The sequence below is a fragment of the Myxocyprinus asiaticus genome, chromosome 21, assembly GCF_019703515.2.
Source record: "Myxocyprinus asiaticus isolate MX2 ecotype Aquarium Trade chromosome 21, UBuf_Myxa_2, whole genome shotgun sequence".
Classification (NCBI taxonomy): Eukaryota; Metazoa; Chordata; class Actinopteri; order Cypriniformes; family Catostomidae; genus Myxocyprinus; species Myxocyprinus asiaticus.
In genome coordinates, this window is record NC_059364.1 from 15,595,841 (window position 1) to 15,622,429 (window position 26,589).

The window sequence follows — 26,589 nt, forward strand, 5'->3', positions numbered from 1 at the left end:
CAACTAACCTAAATAAACAGGCTTATCAACTTTCAACTAGGAGAACATTTATACTCATTTCTGTTGTTGCCAAAGGCGTCCAATCAAACTTTATTGTAATTTGGCGCCAAATCATCTGTCACTTGCTAGCCAAATTAAGCAAATGCCAACATGGGTAGGTTGCGTGACATGCCCTCATCCTCAAAAAACATGAACAACACTACAAAAGAAAAAACAACCCAGACTACATTATGTACGAGTTCACTTGCATATTTTTGTCCCTATGCAGTTTAGGTCATATTAATATATTTCAATGATACATTTTAAGAACATTATTGTTTATTTTTGTGCAATTTTGGTACTGTATTGTGTCACCTTTTGATGGCCAATGTAAAATATGGGTCCTCAAGCAGAACCTGTTGCAAACTACAGTGTTAGTGTGTAAGAGTTCCTGCTTCAGTGGAACTCTCTCTCTGTCTCTGTGTCTCAGACTGCTTGTGAGCCAGTAAGGAAATAATACAATCAGGAAGGACCAGGAAGTACCCCCTCCCTCCCCACCACCACCCCAAAAAAACAGACACACACCCAAGCTCCCTCTCGAGAAGTGAAGAGAAACACAGTGACCTTGCTGACAACTACAGTCACATTCTAGAGGACTGGGAAAGTTTGTGTATGGGTGGGAAAAAGACAAACAGTGTCTGCTTTAAAGAGCGACAGAGACAGATGGAGAGAATGCAACATCAACAATGATACAAATCTAATCTAAACTGTTGATTAAAATGAAACACTGAAATCTCCTTTCCAAACAAGGGTTAGGGTTTCACACCTGATTAAATTAGCAACATCCTTATCTAAATATAAGGTGGCTGAATCATGTGATGAGATCATCATCAGAGGCCCAATCACTTACCCGAGACCAGAGACTAATTTGTATATTTATTACCAGTGGGAGGGGACAGCATTAATCTTAATCATTAATCTTAACATAACGCTGGGAAGGGTTACAAAGTTATCTCAAAGAGCTTAGATATTCATCTGTCCACAGTTAGAAAAATTGTCTATAAATGGAGACGATTTAGTACTGTGGCTACTCTCCCTAGAAGTGGATGTCCAGCCAAGATGACTCAAAGGGCACACTGCAGAATGCTCAATGAGGTAAAAAAGAATCCTAGAGTGACAGTTAAAGACTTGAAGGAATCACTGGTTAACATCTCTTTTCATGAGTCTACTATATGAAAAAAATTAAACAGGCATGGTGTCCATGGCAGGACACCATGAAGTACTGAAGTTCAGTAGAAGTTGGGTGATGCAGCAGGACAATGACCCTTAACATCAAAGTACATCCACAACAGAATGGCTTAAAAAAAAAAAAAAAAAAAAGAAAGAAAGAAAAGAAAATTCACCTTATATACTTATGAAACTTTTTTTCAATAAACAAGGGATGAGTTGATATTATTTTTTATGGTAATCAACATTATGCCACAAATGCTTTTGATTCAGCTTAATTTCTACTGATCCCGGAACATTCATGTCATGTAATAAAATAAAATGTATTGAAAATAAAAAAGTAACTAAAATATCAATTCTTGGTGTCAGAATATCAATGAAGTATTTTAAGGTACAATACTGCAATATTTTGAAATATCATTTTTCCTCCTACCCCTAATCCCAATCAGATTGACTGAGATAATTGTTATCTTGCTCCTAAAGAACTTGCAATTTCTGATGATAATGGCTAAAATATTGGGAATTTGGCTTAAATGTACAAAAAGATCAAAAAAACTAGTCAGATGTCCTATTTGAGGAAGTTTCAGGAATTTGTCTTTGTTATTTCTGACAGGTCGCTGTGTTTGACCGTTAGCCAAGGTGCTCTATAAACTGCCCTTGTGCATGTTCTCATACAAATCCTTTCCCGAAGTCCAATTCACCCCACTCACCCCATCTTAGTACACTCGCTCTCTTCCTTAAATGGACACACAATTCCAGAAGTGGAACAAAAGCTTTGACATACTGTACTGTCCTACTTTCCGACTAAAAAAAGAAATTCAACACACTCTTTCACATCAAATGTGCCATCCCCCCTTTTTGCTGTCCTCACTTCTTTAAAGCTCTATCTCTTCTATCTCTATTCCCCCACTTGATATATAAAAAACTAGTACTCATCTCCTAATTCATTTCCAGCAATTAGTTATAAAAATACACACCAATCACTCCCTCTCTATAAGCTGAAGGAGACACTTACAGACTGTTACTGGGTAGAGTCACACAGCAGTGTGTGTGTGTGTGTGTGTGTGTGTGTGTGTGTGTGTGTGTGTGTGTGTGTGTGTGTGTGTGTCTGTGTGTGTGTGTGTGTGAGAGACCCTGGGGATAAGACAGTTCAAGAACCGTCACACACACATACAGATAAGGGTTGGACACTCAGACAGGTAGGCAGATGAACAGCTCTCGCCTGTTCTGCAGTGTAATCAGTTGTGTTTATCCATGGGCTCAATCAACACAAGCACTCCAGCCTTGTTCTGAGAGCCTCTCTTTACACCATAACAACACCTTTAGATAAAGAAAAACCTGAGGAAACACAGATAAAGGCTGCTGTTTTGCTTCAAAGCCCCATTAAATTGCTTGACAAGCACAGTTTTCTATATTCTGTACTGACAATTTTGGACGGGACATACTGTATCAAAGGGCTCATCCCATTTTTTGTTTTTAAATAGCTAAAAGGCCTTAGTTTCATCACACATGTGAACCTATTTGCTAGCAGGCTACAGGTAGTATTAGGGGGAGGGACATTATCATCTAGAGAGCATTAGATTGGACAAAAAATCTAGATAACACCATTTTCCCAGAAGTGAAAGGTGTGAATTCTCTTAACATTTTATTTCATATAGGCTTCAAGGCCAACAGAAATGGACTAAAAGCCACAAAGCTAGAATTTTAGCTTTAAAACAAAGTGTTCCTTCTTTTGTTTTCTTTGTTATTCTCTTTCCTATTATTTTCTTTCCATTCACATCTCTCCATCAGTTTGTCTCCATTTTGCTCTGTTTCACTGCCTCCATCACAATGGGTGTGATTCGGCCCCCATCGCCACGGCAATAACAGATCACAAACAATAGACCAAAGAATAAGACAAGGCCAAATAAATCCCTCTATAACTACACAACACCATATTACCTATCTCTCTCTCTTTCTCCTCTCTATGACTCTCTTTCTCCATGTTAATGTCCCCCACCTTCTCAACTGCCACTTCCCTTTTGCCTCTTTTTCTATTCATCCACTTTATTAAAATCTACCGATCTACCAGCCAGCACTGAAGTGAAACACAATAACGGTCCTTTTTCTGTCCCTTGACAATAAATGAACAATGCTCTTGACTTGCTGGCCAGCAAGAGCTGGTTAGAGTCCAAATGCAGAGTTGGAGAGATGGACTTCCTGAAAGGTAAACAGTCCCATGGGACCTCCTCCTTCAAGGGCCCCTCTACCTGATGCCCAGTAAACTAACTTACTACATCTAAAGCCCAGTAAGATCTCATTCCAGGTTTTTTTTTTTTTCTTCTGGCCAGATCTACACCTGTGAGCTAAGACTAATTCTCTGGGACGCACACACCTGAGAAATAAAATGAAAACACGAGGCAGGTATGACACCATCATGATGAATTGCTCTCTTGCTGATAGCACTTAAATGTGTGTCCAGGAAACATAAAAGCACTGATATAAACTGAAAACTGAAGCTTGTGAATTCTGATGCTTATTTCTTTTGTATTCTTCAAAAATATACAGAGTGTACTTAAAATTTTCATAATTATTCTAACTATCCAACTTTTGCCAGACAGATTATTCTTGAGCATACAGTACTTAATAACAGATGATTTCGTATTAAATGTTATCAATTAAATTAATTGATTAAAAAGCAAATGTAGATGCATAATAAAATGTGAATCTATAATCTGCAGGCAGATAAAATAAATGCCCTCGAGGAATAATAACCACCTGAGCAGTAATTTCTGGCACTGGTCCAATGGTAATAGATCGGGAACATTCGAATACTCTCATTTTACTGAGTGATGTAGCTCCAGTCATCTTAAAGGGATAGTTCACCCTAAAATGAAAATGCTGTAATCATTTTCTCAACCTCATGTTGTTCTAAACCCATATGACTGTATGTCTTCCATGGAGAAAAGACAGACTCATTCACTTATTATTTTCATTTTCTCTTTTTTTACATACAATGAAAGTGAATGGTGACATCACTTTTTGAGTTCCACACAGGAAAGAATGCGATTTGAATTTGGAGAACATGAGGGTGAGTGCATACTGACAGAATGTTAATTTTTGGATGAACTGTCCCTTTAAAAAACACAGACTAGAATTTGCTCATAATCTGCTACTGAGACCTTGTGTCGGTTTGAAGTGAATTAAAGCCCAAGATATTACAGGTCTGATAATGGTGTGGGTGTAAACATATAAGAGCATTGGTAGTGTTAACTAAAGTGCAGTGTAAGTATGTGTGTCTGTTTGTGAGAGTGTATATTCATGCCAGTCCTGTCAGTGGCCTTTTCTTGGTAATTAACTGGCTGAGGTACATTTGTTTTTATGAGTGTGTGTGCATCTATGTGTGTAATTGTAGGTATGAGTGTGTCCTGTCAGAGCCTTACTGGATGATAATAAAGCATTGTGAGCATGTGGGATTGAGTGAGTATATGGAGAATAGTAGCATTGCAGCTGCTCAGACAATAATTAGCTCATAGATATGTGTGGAAAATAATAAGAAGCTAGAAATTAATGGCTTAACAAGGCGATGACCTCACACTTTTTGTTTAGACCCAAACTCTCTCCAGGGTATAAACAGTCTCCATTTTCATCCTAAAACAACCTCCATGCCCTTTTAAGGGCACTAGTACACTTAAGCCAGTAATAAGAACATGCAAAAAAATGAAACAACAACAACAAAAACCAACAGTAATAATACATGAATAACACTTACAATTATGCTGCATTACTGTACCTTTATCAAACATGCATGTCAACATACCGCACCACTGTTTGTTCTGGTCACATATTACCCAAACAGATCTACAGAAAATTCTGTCATCATTTACTCACCATTGTGTCGTTCCAAACCCGTATAACTTTCTGCTTTCTTCCACAGAACACAAAAGGAGATGCTAGGCAGAATGACAGTTCTGAGGAAGACTCGTATGGGTCGAAACGTTAACCACATGGTTTTAGATTAAAATGTTGGAGCAGTGAGCAAGTGTGCGAGTTTTTTTCTGTTTTTGATCATGCTTCTTTTTTGACTCGGCACCTTACAAAGTTTGTTTTGGTGTGTGTGGGTTCTTATACTGAGAATGACAGCCTCTGTCACAATTAATTGTCACTGCATTTTTTTCCCATGCAATGCAAGTGAATGGTCTGCCTAACATCTCCTTTTTTGTTCCAAAAAAGAAAGTCATAAAGGTTTGGAACAACATGATTTTTGGGTTTACTAACCATATAACTTTTTTGGCATCGCTGACAACAAAGAAAATGCGGCATATAACAGCTGTTGCTTTTTGTAGTGCAATTGTCTAAGCAATTTTATCTGCCTCGTTTTTGTTTTTATGAACCACATCAAGTGCAGCAAAATTAAGCTGTATTATCATCATCACGGAGCTTAACTCCTTTATATTTGCATATATCACGGGAAAAACAGAACAGAATTATATCTGTTTTGATGAGAGATATTTATTAGGGGTTTAATTTTGATTGTGATTATTTATCTAACAATTACGATGCATTATAAAATCTTGAATTTGGTCACGATTTGATTTGATCCGATTCGATTATTTTGGAACGATTCATAATTATTTTCAAAAATATGCTGAAAAATGATTTAAAGTTTTTACTGAACATTCCTAATTTAGAAATGCACCAGACTTGAGCACTAGAGTTACAGATGCATTTACGACCAATGAGGATTGGCTTATGTGTGGTTGCATATAGATTAATGCATTATAGATTAATATGTTACATATGTTACATATAGACATAATATCTGATGTCTGATGCAACATAATGACTTGATGCAAACACACACACACACACACACACACACACACACAAATAGACGGTAAACCATGAAATAAGCATAATAGATTTGCATTTCATGTAACGTTGAGATTTACTGCACCAGTAATTACAGATGAAATGTCATGTGCAGGCAGATAAGATCCATCTTTAAATCAAGCAGGGTCATAGAATAAAAACTATCTATTAGTAGCGTGTAAAGGCATTTACAGGACTGTAATCAACAGACATTTAGCAAACTGGTTGGTTCCCTTCAGAACTGTCTGAAATTGCTCCCTATTCCCTATATATTGTAGCATTGACTCTAAAGAGAATGAATGAATGAATGAGTGAGTGTTTTCGTTCACAGACACATTTCTGCCCAACAAATCATATTTATTTAAACTGAGTTCTATTTGTGGATAAACTGTTTTATGGAGATACAAAAGAAATATTAACACAATATACCATAATACGAGAAGAAGACAATAACAATGAACTTGCTTTGGTCAGATGGATGCAAACAGTTTTGAATAATGACACAGAAAGCAGAACTCGGCAGCAATCCATCCATCCATCCATCCATTTTTATCTTATAAATGAATTCGGCCACATTAACTTTCTTAATTTTTGCGCTTTATTTCCCCTCAATCTTGCATGCTCCGCTCCGTGTCGGTTGTGAGAAGGCTTGTGTAATATGAAATGGTCACATTGGGTATTAATATAGTAATGATTATCAATTCTTAAATTCCATAATATATGCCTCGAAATTTCTTTGACAGATCGATGCATCACATTTTTACACCGCTAATATTTATGTGGCAATCCGACAGATCAAGAAGCATGCAGGAAATAGGCCCAATCTCTATCTCTAAATCTATTTCTCTCTCTCTCTTTTTCTCTCTTAAACAAAACTACATTGCTTGTAAATGGCCAGCCAACACCCAGAACATAAACTGAATTCCTTCATTAATGGTACTTCCTGTCAGAGTCATCCTCTATAATGGAGCAATGGAGAACCATAGGAGGAGAAAAGGAAAACAGGACACATCTGTGTGAGACAACACACACACATATGCATTAACATTCACAATGTGTGTTAAAATGCCCTGCACACTGGGTCTCTGTACCACCAACCATACCAATTCTCCATACCATTTGGACTGAAAGTCCAATAAATTAGAATCTCTGCATTTCTCTTCAAATTGTAAATGCAGAATTAATCCCAAGCCCAGATGGAATCATTTTCTGCACTGATTTGGGAAGAAAATCTGTTGTAATTCTGAGACAGAATGAGGAGGAATCTGTCTGAGCAACACTCATGTCAATTAAATATTTAGGAGATGTAACATTTATAGATGTAAACTTTGAGTGATGCTTGCTTTGATGATTGTATGTTTGGTGCTGGCATTTCTGATAAACTGATGGAATTTTTTAAGTATATTTGAAATGTACGCAGTGATGGATGATGATGTGTGTGTTGGGAAATCATTACTCACGGCTGTCAGTGACTGTTTCGTTGTCCCAGTCCCAAGCCTCTACGATCAGAGTGTACGCTCGCTAGAGAGAGAAAGAGAGATAGAGAGGTTAGCTACTTTAAACATAAAAGTAGATCTCCACAAACAAAGTCAAACAGAAAAAATCTATAAAACAACACACAGCCAAAAACCAACAAAAAAATAGCTTTGTTAGTCTACCAATAGAGTTTACAACTGGGACATTTAGGGCGTTTTCACACTTGGTCCATTTCAGGCATCTGAGTGCGGTTCACGGGATTTTTGGCCCACATGTGAACAATCCAAACCATCTCAGACCCTTTTAAAGTGAAACGAACCAAGACCATTTCGGGAGGTGGTCTGACAACGGTTCGCTTGCAGCCCGAGATTCGGTTCGCTAATAACGTGCATTGTGAACACAAAGCACTCCGGGCTCACTTGATTTTCCCTTTCACATAATGACAAACACGTTTGACCGTATTGGAATGGCACGTGACAGTTAAGAGATTAAGACACAAATATATTACTACTGTTTTCAATGAATGGATGTTGCCTGAGGCAGTCAATACATAAAACCAATCGTATTTTTGTTGGTAATGCGATTAATCTTCCATTATCCATTATTACATTTCTTGAATTTTGACTCTAAATACAGTATTATTAATATAAAAATACAATGCTTTCAGTTTAATGCATTGCTTTTCCCTCTTAATTTATTCAAAACCAGATGTTATATATTTTTACTATGTAATACAGTTCTTTTTTTATGCAAAAGACACCTGTACTAATGTTAATTATTCATTTTAAGGGTATTAAACATGTTTAATAATCTCATAAGTTAATATTTAGAGCTTATTGTACTCTTAACATTTAATAAAGCCATAATAATAAAAATTAACATCAATTTTATCTTTTAAATGTGGTCTGGGTTCCACAAAAACAACAGTGTGAATGCAAAATGGACTAAGACTTTGGTTCTTTTAAAGAGGACCCAAGTGTGAAAACATGTATATGTGTGTCAGTTTGTTTGTGTGTGTGTTGGGCAGGATGCAAGTCATAACAGTTATGAGAATAACCTGGTTCCCACAGTCTGGTGACTGATTAGCCCGGTTATAAACCAGATGAGCAGAGAGATGATGCAAGGATGTGTGTGCGCGTGTATATCAGGTCACTGCTGTAGTCAACTATTCATAAATGATTGTTTTACACATATACACGCCTCCAGTAAAGAACATTGGTCAGCTTACTCATTTCGTGGGAAAATAGCATGCAAACTCAAGAGGACTAACAGCAGGGGCAGAATCACTTCAAAAGGTTCCTGAACTACAAGTACAGTAAGTGAGGTGAGCTAACTGTAAGGCAGGAGAGGTCATGTTCCCTCCTCCCTCAAATGAGAGGTACTAGAGTCACTTCCCTTTAATCTGTCAGAACTTGAGTGCCATTAGGATAACAAACATTGTCCTGGAATCCATTGTCCATTTAAATCTCTGGCACAAGCAAAAAACAGAACAGAATTGAACTTGAATAGCTATTTCAAGCTATTCTTGAATAGCTATTTCATAGCTATTTCTAAGCCCCCCATTTCTGACACAAACAAAATAAAGCTTAGAGGAAAAGTTCACTTAAAAATAAAAATTCTATACTTTACTCACCTTCATGTTGTTCCAAACCCGTATTACTTTTTCGTCTGTGGAACACAAAAGGAGATGTTAGGCATAATGGCAGCCTCAGTCACCATTTACTTTTATTGTATGGGAAAAACGATGCAAAGAAAGTGAATGGTGACTGAGGCTAACATTCTGCCTAACATCTCTGTTTGCATTCCACGGAATAGCTACTATCTAATTAAGAGATTTCTTTCCTTCTAAAAAAAAAAAAAAAAAAAAAAATCAAGCTTGAGTTTGTACTAAATGGATTACAAATGGTTTAAAACCACTGGATTTCCATTAATTTTAAGAAAGATGCAAGGAATCAGCTTTTTATGATGTTCAGGGTTTGAAATTAACTTTATGGCTCACTGTCCACTGTGGCTAGTAGTTTTCCAAGGTCACTAGCCACTCAGCATTTTCACTAGACAAAATCCCCCACCTGGAGATTGTAACTGCATTCATTTGTTTGGATATTTGTTTGAATAAGGATGATATTAGTTTAGAAGGACACAAGCCTAATTATTTAATTCACCTTTAGAATATCTGAAGGTAAACATGGCCATTTAGAATAGGAGTAGAATAGAACATTACTTGCCTATATGAAAGTTTATCATTGTTCTAACATTGTTTAACAGTGTTAATTTGTAATGATAAGGCCATTACCACAAGTAAGACCATGGATGGCTTCACATTACTGTAGTTAGATGAATGTTAATAGTCTTAGGATGATGATGTGCATTTGAATAACTGATGATGTGTATTTGTCTCCTCTTTACCTCATCAGTACTGTTTATAATGTAGGGGCTGTATTGCAGTTTGAGAGGTTTGATTTTCTCCATATAGAGCTTTACTGTATACTGCTTCATTCGCCCCGCACAGAAGAGTAAGTTATGAGAGGAACATTTAGAGCTTATAAAGCGCTTAATTCTAGGTGAATAAGCTACTTTTAAATTTGCTTTGGCAGCGGCTCCGAGTCGCCCAACATTCACAGAATTTTCACTGTTGGTATAACCGTGAAAACGAAACCCGCCAAAGTGGCAAGTAAGAGTGACGGTGTAACCCGTGGGTGTTAATTGTAAACCCTGACAATGTTAAACTAACCCAAAACAACAAGAAACTTAAAAAAAACTGCCATTTCTGAGGTCATTATTTAGCAGGTATGTTTGAGTAACAGGTTTTACTATTTGTTTGGGCAGAGGTTTACTGCAGCAGGACTGCACGAGAAACATGCCCGTGGATTTCGTGTGCTGACACTCACATCTTTGAAGCCAAACCGCTCAAACTTGTAGGTGCATGCAATAGAGGGTTGGAAGGAAAGGCTCTTGATCCAGGCATATCTTTAACTAAACCTGAAGAAAAATTCACATTGGGTGCTCACCAAAAACATTGCTAAAACCTCACTTTTACAAGAAACTTGAAGTGTGAAATGTTGTGTGTGTGTGTGTGTGTGTGTGTGCACAACAAATACTAAATCACCATCACCATCTTAATATGAAAATATTATTTAATAGCCCTGTTCTATTTCAGAGCCCTGCTATATTTTATATGAGTTTGGCAATAATTTTGCATCAGGAATAATGTCACACTTGTTGCCTTATTGACTTCATTGAAACTACTATAAAACTGTAACCATCAGAACACTGAAAAACATATGCAGAGCTACAAACTACAAAATGGGCAAAATCTACCAACAGAATTATTGCATTTCTTGAAATAACGTGTAATTTGCTACTAATATTCAAGATATGTCTAAGTTCATGCGATTTAGCTTGGAGGTCTTTACAATCAACACATCTTGCAGAAGACTTCAAACAGACTCCATTCCCAGAAACATACGTCATGATTTATTGATCATCATATTTAATGATACCCTCTCATTTGGGCATCTGTCATGAAAAAGAAGCCAAATACATAGCTCATGGGAGACAGAAGTAACAGATTAATCTTGTCACGATGCTGGGGAAACAGGAACCAACAGCAGAGGGAAAGTTCAGTGGGAATTTATTCACAACTCAAACAGCTCTTTTCAAATTAAAAGCAAGCCCAGGCATCAAACTCCTCTCCCAAGATGTGGGCAGAGATCGAGGAATCCTCCTCCACATGCACTGGGCACCGAACTGGCGAGGGCCGCGGCAAATGAGAACAGAAGATTCTCCACTCCTGAAACTAAAACGCGGCCAGCTCCAACTGCATGAGAGAACACAGTTACCACACACAGTAACAGTTACAAAGACACCACAGTAACAGTAAACACACAGTTTACACACAGTAAACAAAGATCCAACATCGGACATGACATACACGGGGGTTTAAATAAGAGAAACAAACAGGAGGCAGGTGTCGCTCGCAGGTGAAGGTTGTAATGATCAGCATTCCCATGGAAACAATCAGGGTTCCCATGGAAACGCTGATTCAGCATGCCAGCGACACCTGAGACATATAAGGGCAAAACGTAACACGCTTTGACAAAACAAACAAGGGGTGATGATGCCACGGTCCTCCACAGGCAAACACAACCTAGCAAGGTGCCATGACTGTGACATCACCAGAGGGCACATGGCGGCAAATCGCGCATAGCGATAACCCACACGTGCGCCCACACAAAACATGAACACAAGACAGAAGGGGACGATGATGTCATGGTTCTCATCAGACAAAACCCAACCTGAATGGTTGATAGAACCATGACATCACCGGAGACCGATTCAGCCTGGGGCGCCACCGATCTGAGGGAGGGGGGGAGTTAGTCAGACCGGTGGCACCCCGGCCTGAATCGGGTGGGGGAGGATTGTGACGAGGAGGAGGGCATTGCAGCGCTGAATCAGTTGATCAGCGGGAGAGCAAGATAAAAGGGAGCCAGAGACACCAGTTAGAGAGAGAGAGAGACGCACACGGCCGCGTTGCATGTGTGTCTGTGTTTGTGTTTGTTTAATGTTGTTTTAAGTTTGAGTTTTGACATTAAACTTACGTTTACTGTTCAGCCGGTTCCCGCCTCCTCCTTGCCCATCCTTATACTGTTACAATTACATTGAAACTGAAAGCGTGGTATGATGTTCCACGAGTTTAATCAAAATGATGGCACTCCCTTTCTCCATTGTGATCAGTTTGAATGACACAGATGCTCACGCTCGTTTGCTCAGTGAAGTTTAATGGAGACTTGCATGTGGTAAAAACAAACAGTTTTGAGAAATACCCGTAAATACGTGCCTGAACTTTTTAATACATAACATGTATAAATTATAAAATATAGAAAATAGCAGTAAAATATAAGTTATATACTGGAGAGAAACAACTTAAACTCAAGCGCATCAAACAGCACATGCCACTTTCAACGCACCTGATGCAGCAACCGCTCCACATTAAATTATTTGCTTATTATGATCTTCTTTTGTATATAAAATGCTCTTGTGCGCTGGACATCTTGGGCATGTTTTTTTCCCACTTCAATTTGTCTCCTTCATTTCTCCAATGAGTTTCATCATGCAACAAATTTTCACTGGGCTGTCAAGTGACGTCACTGACGGAGCTTCTCCGTGCTTGCCGCAGATATCCAACTAATCGATAATGGTATTCATTGTCGATGATTTTCATTATCGATAATTAGCGATTTTATCGATTAGTTGTTGCAGCCCTAAATAAAACCACAGAATGCAATGAACCAATAACAAACCAGGCTTTCATTCATTGATCGATACTCTGTGAGGATTGAAATTCATTTAAAATGTACTGGTGTGCACTGGAGTGTCGATTGTTCAGCTGATAAGACATTGAAAACGTGTCTTTCTGGCCACTGGATATTTGTGGAAAGATGTATTCTCAAGGTTTCGTTGGCTGAACAACTGACACTCAAAAATGTTTGTAATGTGCTAATATCTATTTCTTTACAACATCCAGAGTAAAATCTAAACCCCTATAAATGTGTTAGGATGTTCTGGAAGGACCTGTACATGAGTACTGATACAAGCACCTGGTCAGTTCTGTAAGACACATTTACTAACCTCTAATGACAGCTATCAGACACCAAACTCAAGTTCAGGGAGGAGCAGGAGAGGGGAATATTTTATCTTTCATTAGTCAAATGGACATAAGGTACCCACATGCATATACACATGCCTGCAGATACACACACATATACAGACACTGCCAATGAATAAATTACACCTCCTAAGTGACACTGAGCAAGCAGTACCATTGTTTTTACACCTCAGAGGGAGGGAGAACATATATTGTGAGATCACAGTCTGTATGTCCCTTTTGTTAGCATACACACACACACACACACACACACATAGTACACACACACACCAGGTCTAAAAAAGCAGAGTATACTGGTCTTTATGGATTCAGGTCAAATGCAAATCAATGCACAGTTACACACACACAAATGCAGGAGCTGTGCCTCTTAAAAGCTGAACGTGATAGGTGCAGGTTGGTAACACACCTGTGTTATACAGTCACTCTATACAATGCTTTAGTTTCTGTGGCACAGAATTAACAATGCTCTTCCACCGTGTACCATTTTTAATGAAAGAGGTGGTTTATAAAAACAGTAAGTCATGAAAGGCTGTGTATTACAATTATTTTATCACAGTGAAGGGGACTTGTTACTTTAAATCACACATATCATGGTAAAATCACACTAGCGCATGCCTTGAGTGGCTTTTTTTCAAAGCCTATAAAAATGGCGGCAACAGCTCTATAATAAAACATTCACATTTATGCATTTGGCAAACACTTTTATACAAAGCAACTTTCAGTATAGCACATTCAATATATATATTTTATCAATAAGTGAGTTCCCTGGGAAATACAGGCTGCTCTGGAAAAAGACGGTGTGGTTGTTTCAAGGAGCACAATACTTCGTCGATACTTGAACAAAAATGAGCTGCATGGTCGAGTTGCCAGAAAGAAGCCAATGCCACAAAAAAGCCCGGTTACAATATGCCCGACAACACCTTGACACGCTTCACAGCTTCTGGCACACTGTAATTTGGAGTGACGAGACCAAAATAGAGCTTTATGGTCACAACCATAAGCGCTATGTTTGAAGAGGAGTCAACAAGTATTGTGCTCCTTGAAACAACCACATCGTCTTTTTCCAGAGCAGCCTGTATTTCTCCTGAGGTTACCTGTGGGTTTTTCTTTGTATCCCCAACAATTCTTCTGGCAGTTGTGGCTGAAATCTTTCTTGGTCTACCTGACCTTGGCTTGATATCAAGAGATCTCTGAATTTTCCACTTCTTAATAAGTGACTAAACAGTACTGACTGACATTTTCAAGGCTTTGGATATCTTTTTATAACCTTTTCCATCTTTATAAAGTTCCATTACCTTGTTACGCAGGTCTTTTGACAGTTCTTTTCTGCTCCCCATGGCTCAGTATTTTGCCTGCTCAGTGCATCCACGTGAGAGCTAACAAACTCATTGACTATTTATACACAGACACTAATTGCAATTTAAAAAACCACAGGTGTGGGAAATTAACCTTTAATTGCCATTTAAACCTGTGTGTGTCACCTTGTGTGTCTGTAACAAGGCCAAACATTCAAGGGTATGTAAACTTTTAATAAGGGCCATTTGGGTGATTTCTGTTACCATTACGATTTAAAAAAGAGCCAAACAACTATGTGATAATAAATGGCTTCATATGATCACTATCCTTAAATAAAAGACCATCAGTCATATTTTCAAAATCAATGCCAAAATTTCACAATTTCTGCCAGGGTATGCAAACTTTTGAGCACAACTGTATATGAAAGATACTAATACACAATACATCCAGTGATGGTTAGAGTAAATACTGTAATCTTTGTCCTTTGGAAAACTATGCAAGTTGCAGTCCGTAGCACTACAGAATTTTGACGTGTCCTGTGGTATCTGGCACCAAGACAATAGCAGCAGATCTTTCAAGTCTGTAAGTTGCAAGGTGGAGATCGGACTTATTGGTCCAACACATCCCACAGATGCTCAATCGGATTGAGATCTCGGGAATTTGGAGGCCAGGGCAACACCTTGATGTTCCTCAGACCATTCCCAAACAATATGTGCTAAAAGAGGCCACTGCCATCAGACAATACCACTGCCATGAAGGGGTGTACATGGTCTGCAACGATGTTTAGGTAGGTGGTACGTGTCAAATTGACGTCCACATGAATGGCCGGACCCAGGGTTACCCATCAGAACATTGCTACCGGCTTGTCGTCTTCCCACAGTGCATCCTGGTGCCATCACCTCCTCAGGTAAATGGCACACATGTACATTACCAGGCGACCTTCTTCCACTGCTTCACGGTCCAGTTCCGATGCTCACATGCCCATTGTGTGCACTTTCGATGGTGGACAGGGATCATCATGGCTACTCTGACCAGTCTTGTCTATGCAGCCCTATACGCAGCAGGGTGCGATGCAATGTGTGTTGTGACACATTCCTCCCATAACCATCATCAAACTTTTCTGAGACTTGTGCCACAGTAGACATTCTGTCGGTCCAGACCAGACAGGATAGCCTTCATTGCCCTTGCATATCAATGAGCCTTGGGCACCCAACACCCTGTCGCCCATTTGTGGTTTGTCCCTCCTCAGACCACTGTTGGTAAGTACTCACCACTGCAGACCGGGAGCACCCCACAAACCTTGCAGTTTAAGAGATGCTCTGACCCAGTCGTATGGCCATAAAAATGTGGCCCTTGTCAAAGTCACTCAGGTCTTTTCTCCTACCATTTCTCCTCTTTAACACGTTGACTAAGAGAACTGATCGCTAGCTAACCATCTAATCTACCCAGACCTTCCTATGTGGCCTTTAGGAGATGATCAACTTTATTCACTTCACCTTCGAGTGGTCATAATGTTTTGGTTCATTGGTATATCGATAGTCATCTGGAAACTCTTCCGATTATCGATGCGTGAAAAAGGCATCGATCCCAAGCCTATCAATTACTCAGCTTATGTTGTTCCAAATCTGTATGGCTCTTTTTCTTCCATTGAAAGCAAAAGGAAATGTTAGGCAGAATGTTAGCCACAGTAACAATTCACTTTCATAGCATCTTTTTTCCATACAATGAAAGTGAATGTTGACTGAAACTGAACATTTCCTTTTGTGTTCCACAGAAGAAAGAAAGTCATATGAGGTTGAAACAAGTAAATGATGCAAGAATTTTACCATCCAATTAGATTTTAGAACCAAAAATATACATTTTATAATACAGTTAAATAATGAACTGCTATCGGTTCTACAACCAACAGATGAAAAAGAGAAATCACAGTGCAGATCAAGAACACTAAACAAGTCTACATTAAACACCTGTGATCTAATTCTCAGCCAACTGTACAGAGCACTTGCAGAAAAGAGAGAAAAACAGTCATGAATCAAGAGACCCAACGCTCATCTAAGATTTAAAGAAAGCAGGATGGGGTGACAGGAGGACAGGAAATCTCTGAAAATAAATAAAGAAGAATAAATAGAGAGAGTAGCACAGACCAGGACAACATTTTGGAGTGTTTAGTCTTGCATTCAAAAGTAGAGATTTTATAAATAACACTCCCCCTTGTGAAAAAGGTTTGTTGGTCACTAGTGTCTGTCTCTCTTTAAGTGGAACACTCTCTGTTTCTTTCCATGTCAAGAAATGTCCCTTGCATCTGGGCAAGTCCACACTGACACAATTTGAAACAGAGACAGAATTTCCAGTGCAAAGATACAGTGATTGAAGTACTGAGCCCAAATCTTAAACCAGCCAAATTGACTGCACTGGCTAACGTTATTATTGAAAATACTATTGTATTTTTATTTGTTTTTTTAGATGATTTCTTTTCTTAACTGTATATTTGGGGGTTTAGATTAAAGGCTGAGAAGTTTCTTTTAATGAGACTTGAATGAATTTGGGAAGCTGCTTCTTGGAAAAGAATAAATAAAAAAGTTGGTGTGTGTGTATGTGCTCAGTGGGATGGGATTTTTATCCAGAAACTAAGGATGGTATACTGGAAGAGTATCAAAGATCTCCCAGCTGTAGGACGTCAGGCACAGCAGGACTTATAAGGCTCATAAACATCACCTTCCGTAAACTGTATCCCTCCCCTGGCAGACCTGATTCGCTAAGAAAGTATGGCAAATGAAAGTGTCTTGGCAGGTTTCCGTTCTGCTGACGTTGTGATGATACACTGTGTAGTATGTACGCTTAGGCAACTGTATAAAATCCACTGTATCATCTATCATCATTTTTATTTGCCTTTTATGCATTCGTTAAAACTACAAAGGAGAGACACTGTAGAAAACATTATGGGAGGATTCCTACCATTAGCAAGTGTTTGTTTTTGTGGTTTGCCAGTTCCAAAAATAATGGATTGCACTATTAAACATCCCAGCAGGAGGATTTCCTTCCTACTAAGAGCTGTCTTCACCAGGATTAACACTGGACTGCAAATATTTCTCACTTCAGACTTCACACAGAACTACTTGCAGAATCTTCACCACCAGTTTCGAAACCAAGCAACAAGATAACATATATTATTGAGTTGGATGATTCTGCTGATCAGGAAAACATTCTGAGACACAGATTAAGTCTAGAACTAAAGTCTCAAGGGTAATAACCCACTGAAATTTCCAGTTCGAATCAAATGGAAAAAGGTGTTATTTGATGCTTGGAAAAATACAGGGATTCTCAAGCATTCCAGAAAACAAAAAGCAGAACAACTAAAACAAACTAAACAACTCTGGTGGAGATGCTATCACAAGAGATTTGTATTATGTATAAAATTGGTGTCTAGCAATAGAAACTACAGACAAACAGACAGTTAGATACAAAGATGTGTCACAATTGAACAAACTACATAAACTTGCACTCAGGTGATTTCAAGTGTTGCCAGATTATTTAAGAGAAACAAGCAAAAAAAGTGACCCTTAGACTCCGTTTACACCTGGTTTTAAGATGTCTTTCAGGTGATCTTATTACAAGTGGTCAGCGTTAAAGGTGCTGTAAACGATTACAGCCATTCTACTTCCACGAGACTGAGACATTGGATTAGCCACGCCCCCTCTTTCCAAAACCCTGCACTCCAAAGATACCAAATGAGCTTTATTGAGACGACACTGTGCAGAAACAGTTGAAGCTGCACTATGTACGATTTTTTTGGTTACAATAAACAAAAGTTCATTATTGAGTGAGTAATAAAAAATCCATGTTCAAAACCATGTCCTTGTCTTACCCCTATTCACTCCAGTAAGCCTACAATAATGATTTTTATTTTGAGGGAATTTTAGCAGCCTCTGTGGCTGGCAGTGACTGGGGAGCGGCCTCCATGGCCAGGAGCACTGGCAGCGACTGGGGAGCGGCCTCCATGGCCAGGAGCACTGGCAGCGACTGGGATGCGGCCTCCATGGCCGGGAGCGCTGGCAGCGACTGGGGAACAGGAGCACTCCACCTCTTTTGGACGGCCGGGAGCACTGCTGTGGGAGCGGCCGTCATGACAGGGGACGCTGGCACTGGGATGGCTGAGGCTTCAAGTATTGACTCTGGGACAGATGAGGCTTCAGACGCTGGCTCTGGGATGGATGAGGCTTCAGACGCTGGCTCTGGGACGGATGAGGCTTCAGACGCTGGCTCTGGGATGGACGAGGCTTCAGGAACAGGCTCGTTGACTGTGGCAGGCGTGGGTGCTGGCTCGTTGACCGTGGCAGGCGTGGGCGCTGGCGCTGGCTCGGTGGCCGTGGTAGGCATGGGTGCTGGCTCGTTGGCCGTGGCAGGCGTGGGCGCTGGCTCGTTGGTCGTGGCAGGCGTGGGCGCTGGCTCATTGGCCGTGGCAGGAGTGGGCTGATTTGTTGGCCATGGCAGGCGTGGGCACTGGCTCGTTGGCCCTGGCAGGCATGGGCGCTGGCTCGTTGGCCATGGCAGGCGTGGGCGCTGGCTCGTTGGCCATGGCAGGCGTGGCTGCTGGCTCATTGGCTGTGGCAGGCGTGGGTGCTTGAGGGGCACCTCCTCCTCTTCCGGGCGGTGAGCGGCACTGCTGCTGATGCAGCATCCGCCCCCTGGCGGTCCGTAGCAGCGGGCTCAGGTGAGATGGATGCCTCCAAGGGAGCAGGAGTGGACAGAATGGGGCCCCCTGAGACCATTCTACCTACAAAAGGATGACCAAAGGCAGCCCTGATGACTTAGGGCAAACAGCGCCACACTTCTGAGGCAAGGAGAGTCAAGATACTGCAGTGATTTGACCCAACATTTTGCCCGCCCAGTCAGAAAAAGGGAGATGTAATTGATCCTTTTATGTTCGGCCATGACCAGAAAAAATGGCTCCTTAAAAAGCAGGTTGAACCGGGCCAAAAAACTTTGCAGGTGTCTGGATCCCCATCAAAAAATTCTGGGGCTGTTGGACCCTGAGCCCATATTGCACAAACAGGCAAAATGGAGGTTGAGGAGTGGCATGACTCCACCTCTGTGAGAGGGGTGCCCTTGTGTCGTAGCCCGTAAAGCTGCTTAATAGCGCAGTGCGCTGCGTGACCAGTTGAAGGAAAAAAAATCTCTGCTGGGTCCAATATGAACAGTTCGTAATGTCACGGTTGTTGCAGAGATGAGGACCCAAATGCAGAGCAAAAATAAATATTGTTTATTTAAACGATAACCAAACATAAAAACTCCCACAAGGGGGAAAACAACAAAAACTACCCCGTAGGGGAAAACAGGAAACCAGGCTGGGGCAGAGGGAAAACGGGGAATCAGGACCGACTGGACCAGGCTATGGGAACAGAGATTCAGGATCGACTGGAACACAGAAACACATACAGGACAGACTGGAGAACAAGACGAACTGGCACTGGACAGCACACACGAGAAGACTAAAACAGGGAGAGAAATCAAGTGGCTTAATAAAGGGCAGGTGTTACTAATAAAACAATAATGAGCAAACAATGAGGCGGGGTGTGACGTAAAACAGAGAAGCACGCAGCGATACAGAAACAATAACAAAGCCGAGTGTTCTAAAAAGAAGCCAAAACATCCGATTGGCATGAGCACACATTGCCAAGAAAATGAGGCGATTTACACTCATGCCAATCGACAAACAAAACGAGAGAAGACATTTGTGTGAGAGTTTGGCCACACACATACCCGATACCTTACCGAAGTGACCGAACCTCAGCACAAACATGAACACAGCTCACGACCTGGGCACATGGCGCAAAGTGAGCGCAACGCACGTCCACGGACGCGAGAGACAGACACAAAGACTGACATAGATTATTGATGCGAGTGCACGCAGCCAAGATGACATAAGCGCGATGCACCCACGTCCATAACAGACAGACAAGGAGTATGAATGTCCAGGTCCTGACACAGACTGGAACCGAACTTGACAGGAAGTCAGGACCCAGACACCATACTCCAGACATGAAACACAACAGACAGAAGAGCGCTCGGCAGGGAATAAAACAGAGACAGCGCGCACACACAAAGACAGACATGGGCGGATAATGCCACGGTCCTGTCTCTCTGTCAGTTTGGGTTTTGGTCTGACAGGACCGTGGCATTACAGCTACAGTACCTTGCTGCCTATTCAGTTAATGGCTTAACTGACAGCATTTTTGAATAAATTTGAAGAAAACTGGTCTCAGAAAAGTTCTAAAGGCACCTTATTTTCATCTCCAAAGGCAGCATTTTCCACCTTTCTGACGCCACTAGTGTCACTCATTGAACCAGTTTCCGGTGTATGTGCGAGACATTGAGTGCTGCGCGTGTCGGTTTGGACCAGATGTGGACTCTTCTACTACCCCTTTGATTAACATGCCTGATGTGGAGTATGGCTTGAACAGTAGGTAAGGATATTTAGCAGCTGCTATTAGTGGTGGGTCATACTTTATTGGGTTAAGTGCTAACAAACCCAACCAAGCCCAAAAAAAGTTGACTAAATACTGGACATAACCCCCCCAAGCCCAAAGTCACTTATATGTAATAAATGGAATTGGCAACTATGGTGCTTTCCTGTTAGCAGTGGTGATCAGATCAATATTCAGATTAAAACACAGAAGAACCACAAAAATAAAGAAACATTCACAGTCAAAAATATCAAAATCAAAATATCTGCCTAGAAGAACATGCTTTGTCTCATCTGTGTACAGTTCATCTAGCATTAAGCAATTACTGCGTATTTAAAAAATGTTGCTGTTTGTGTGACTTATGAATGACTGCCGCATATCCACAGACAATATAAACAGACATGGCTGTGTGCATTGGATGATCACATTCATAGATGAGATGACTGTGTATATGAGCTGTAAACTGTTATCGTAGTACTTTTGTGAACATTTGGATGTCTATGCATAAAATAAACGTATCATGTGCTTGAAAAGACTGTTCGAGTAGCTGTTTGAGTGAATGACAACCGCATATCCACCTAAAAAGCAAACATGGCTGCATTCACCGGATGATCGCTTTCATAGATGTGTTGATGAGCTGTAAACTATTATCATAATGCTTTTGTGACCATTTCGCTGACTGTTTCATAAAATAAATGTATCATGTGCTTGAAAAGACTGTTTGTTAGCTGTTTGTGTGACTTTTGATAAATGACAACCCCATAACCGCCTAACAGGCAGACACAGCTGCGTGAATTATCGTGTTTGACGAGTTGACTGTTCATTTATGAGCTGTAAAATTTTTATCGTGGTACATTTGTGACCATTTTGATGTCTATGTCTTGAACTTATCATGACCTTGAAAAAATTGTATGAGTAACTATTTGTGCTAAAATGAATTCACTCGGCAGCGCATCTCTATGTGTGTCGGTGCTAAAGCTTGTGACATCACTGGTTATTGCAGATACACAAATATGTGACAATATGTTTGAAGGGGTTAAAAGGTGTGTTTACACAACAGAAGAACACAAGCAGCTTTTACCCCAGGGCTACGTTTATCACCACGACTGAAATCTGGAAGCAAAAAATTAATAATCAAATGCAGCGATTGAGCGTTTTCCACCAATTAGCAAAACAGATTCACCAGGTTTAAAATAAAAAACAGCAACAACAAACTTACACTGGTGTAAATGGTGTGTGGTTTTAGTTAAACATTTTACCCATAGTAAAGCATCCTGCATTATCTTACAAATTATCTGTTCTGGTCTATTTAGTGACAATGCACTATCTGAAACGTGATCATGTTGACAGCTCCCACTGCCTCTCTCTCTCTTTTTCCACTCTATCTCTTTGCTTGTGCTATCACTCCATGAGCATGCCAGCTCTAGTCAAGAACCATGTCTTGTGTAAACTGTTTTCAAAATGCAATCTCACTTTTGCCCAAAAAAGCATTCATGTGAGCTTATGCTATTTTCACACTTCAGTGATGACCATACATTATAATTCTTTCGGAAAGAGATAATCGTAAAATATGCCAACAGAAGTTGTAAATGCACGTGTGTTGTAATGTGTGAACTGGGGTTTCAGTAGGGCCATACAACAGGGTTGTGATGTACAAAATCAAATGTAGAACAGAAATAGAAAGCAAAACAACCCTGTAAAGCAAACAATTTCATTGTATTACTAGAAAAACACTCAGTGGCATAAACTATGGTATTTTGTTGAAAATGTGGTAGATCCATAGCTACTAAATGGGAGATCTCTGATAGGAGAGTAAGGCTACTCTACATTTTTATTACCACTATGGAAGATGCATTACTACTGTAGGTATGCACTATTTTTCATACCAAATACCAAAGTTTGTTTTATATAGTATAACCCATAGTTACATTGATCTAGTCAGAAAGGTGCAAAGTAGAAATGTTTATAGATTGTCTTCCTTCTACACCGAAAAAAAGTGGTAACCTGCAAGTGTTAACTCAACAATCTATTTCTGTTTGAACTAGGCTAACCAACAAATATTTAATAAAACTACTTTCGTTGGTGTAACCTAATTGGTCAGGATAATTTAGTCATATTAAATAACATTTTTGATTGGAATAAAACCAGGAAATTTGGGTGTTACCACTGGAAGCACATTTTTAGGTTACCTAACAAAACATTTTAACATATACTACGCAATATGGTCATTTTGCATCTTACAGCCCCATCCGCATGAAGTGAAACACACTGCATCCTATAAATACACAATCAGTTAAGCGTGCAACAGTATACTCAACGCGCGCGAGACAGAGACAAGCACCTGACGCCGCTCGCACAACCGAACGCGCGCCGTAACCGGAGACCCACAAATCATCAGCTTTACGATTAACGCCAATGACCACTGTGACACCGAACTGAGTAAAACATTTGCTTTGCAATAAATGTTTAAAATGAAAAACAAAAAAAAAAAATTATGTTTTAATTGTACGTCCTTGCTTCTTCCAACCATAAAACATAACATCAATATATAGAAATGCTTTAACATTGACTTAACAAAGCACTTTACAATACATTTAGTCTAATAAACACTAAATGCCATTTATATGTCATTTAATACTCTTTAAATAACCATGTAGTCAATTATAAGCTAAAGATACCACATCAGCCTATAACAATACGTATTACACGGCACTACGAATGCGTTCTGTTCAAAAGCTGTTGAAACACTGAAAAAGCATGTCAATAAACACCTACCGGCCAGGCGAATTGAAAGGGGATGATAACGGTCCCGAGGTCATTGGCCTTGTTTGGGTTTCCATTGAATCCTTTGAACTGAAACGTATTCCCTCCGAGCACGCTTGAGCGTCCAGTGCCGTATGTACATAAGCCAGACGTGATGATCTCCACCTGGTATTCCTTTAGACACACTCTGAAGTACGTGTCACATTCGTCCCGGTCGCACCGAGCGTCTCGTGCGCTCCGCGCGCCGTCGCAACAGTTTCCACTCGCGAGCTCACCCCTGTCATTCTCCACGCTGATCAACTGGAACTCCAAATAACCCGACGAGTGGCAACCCTAAAAATAACACAACGGGGTAAAATATGAATTGCACTAATAATATGAAATGCAAACAGCTTATAAACTGTGAGGTTCACGTTTGTTGTGCATGTAGGACTGCCCTAATGAAGAATTCTTGTTAACTGCTCACATTAAACACAACGCGATATGCAATGCAAGAAAACATACAACACAATACAGTACAGTGGAATAAAGTGCATTGACTTGAAATAGTGTTAAGGATTTACACGCAGCAGTTACTGCAGTCAGACAGGCTACCTACCAAACGCATTCGCGTCTAATGTGAATAAGTAGTAAACTAATGAAATATGCACATTAAAGCTTTTTACGTATTTTTCATTTAGGCAATTCTTAAGGTTTCAGTGTAGATGCATTAGCCTACAGTGCACACGTACTGGTTTTAAATCGCCTTTAAACTTTAAGGATCACATGATTAGTGGACAGCAGGATAATTCTATTAGGACAAGAATCCCCCAAAAATCTAATTTGACCAAAATGAATGAGTTTCAGTTCAATGTAAAGCGGGATTTATTATGGACTTTTACAGCCCTTGAATAAATAAATAAATAAATAAATAACTGTGGGCTGTTTGACATGATAAGGAATAAGGAAGTTTAACTCACCTCAGTCCAAAACGTCAAAATTAAGAACACTATTGATAAACAACCTCCAAAATAGTTATGCATGACTCCTATGAAGTTAATACGACATGGTTTAAAAAAAGAAAACACATATGCGCATTATTATCCACAGAATCCAGCCATATAAAGTGATTCCTTTCTCCACAAGAACCCCAGAAGATGAGATGAATGTCACACACACATCCACTCGTTATTCTAGCGCGCGGCTCTCTGCATATCAGTCAACTACAAGTCGTCAGAACGGGCTTTGATTGACAGCGCAATAAACCATTGACAAGCCATCAGAGGTTGTAGAACATCTGCGAGAGCCAATCACAAAGTCACAACCCCCCCACCATCCAACAGCTACAGAGCGCCCTCTTGTGATTGAGTATCTTTGTACCAGTTAAACTTGTCGCATTGCACAGAACATTTTCAAGTGTCCCTAACCACCTTTCATGTCTGCTCGTGGCATTATGGCCATGGCTCTGGCCTCATCCATTCCTCACTTATTTGTATATTTAAATCATTTATATCAGCTGTATAGTACGTTTTGTAACTTTATTATGAGCCAATGAGGCAGAAAGAGACGGAAAGTTACAATCATAATGTTGATTAGGCCTACCACAAAAATGTATTTCGACTTGTCCCTCCTTTTCTGTTGATGCTCCATGGGCCTGACTTTACTTTGCTTAAATGAGTTCACATTTACTATATAGTGTGCTGTTCAAAATTGTTCATAATATTGACAAATTATCCATCTGTATAATTTGTCGACATTATAAATTTTTTTTTATTTTTTATTTTTCTTTTTTTTTGACTAGACTATATAGTAAATGTGAACTAATTTATGCAATGTGACATCAGTTCTGTGGGGGAAGGGCATGCACATAAACAGGTTAAAAAAAAAGCACAAATCTGGGTTTCAGTGAGTCACTTTCAACGGAAGTCCATGGGGCCAGTCCGTAAACATTAAAATACCCACTGTTTCAAAAGTATAGCCACAAGATGTAAACAATATGTGTGTTAACATGATTGTAGTGTGATAGCTTACTAAACGTTTCTGTGTAAAGTTACCCAATTTTACAACTTCTTTGCCATAACGTCTTAATGCCGCAAACCCTGTCGATTTAAACAACTTTACAGCTCAAATAATACACAAGTTTTAACAGAAGAATTAATCTAAGTGCTGTTATTAAATTATAAGCTTCACATTTCTGCCTTTAAGCTCTCCAAAAATTGGCCCCATTCACTTTCATTGAAAGTGCCTCACTGTAACCTCTGTTTTTGCTTTTTTTAAAGAAAAGGAGGGACAAGCTGAAACATTTTTTTCATGGTAATCAGCATTTTGCCACAAATACTTCAACTGAGCTCAATTTGTATTGAACCCAGAATATTCCTTTAACAAAAAGTTGCACTTCATGCTAATTGACTCTCCGCCTTGGTCAGATTGTTACTGCAAACAGCATACAATAAAAATGAACTACATTTGTCTATGTGAGGTACAAGGCATATGTGTATCTGTGTGTGTGTGCTGTGTATTTGCATTCAGTAGGCTACTTTGCCATATCACTCTTTCATCTTGTTACGACTTGAAGTCATTATTGTGCCTGATAAAATGGCGTGGGAATGTTTGGATGGAGAGTTTTTTGGTCAAAGGCTTCCCAACCCCACCCCCAGCTGTGATGCCAACCAACTTTTGCCCTTTAGCAAATAGGCAGAAATGTACTTTTAGTCATAGACTAAACAAGATGATACTGTATCTACTTTATGGCTGGATCATAAATATCCTGCTTTTTTTCAATCAATGTTTTTCTCTTTCTCTCTTTTTCTCTCTCTCCCTCTTTAGGAAATGGGTGACGCTGTGGTCCTAATCTTGCCGTCAGACTCCATCCTGCGTTCCTCTAGTGCT

General features: G+C 39.8%; 1 protein-coding gene across 2 annotated transcripts in view; it reads right to left on the reverse strand.

Annotated features, from left to right (window-relative positions):
- The window catches only part of jag2a (jagged canonical Notch ligand 2a), a 54,445-nt gene extending 29,560 nt beyond the window's left edge, over nucleotides 1-24,885 (reverse strand). For both annotated transcript variants that reach the window (XM_051648690.1, XM_051648689.1), the window contains exons 1-3: nucleotides 24,681-24,885; nucleotides 23,734-24,054; nucleotides 7,518-7,578 (exon numbers count right to left, since the gene is read on the reverse strand). In XM_051648690.1, the coding sequence (XP_051504650.1) occupies nucleotides 7,518-7,578; nucleotides 23,734-24,054; nucleotides 24,681-24,743 (445 nt within the window). In that variant the 5' untranslated portion in view covers nucleotides 24,744-24,885. The remainder of the gene's footprint in view (nucleotides 1-7,517; nucleotides 7,579-23,733; nucleotides 24,055-24,680) is intronic.
- Nucleotides 24,886-26,589: the final 1,704 nt, after the last annotated feature.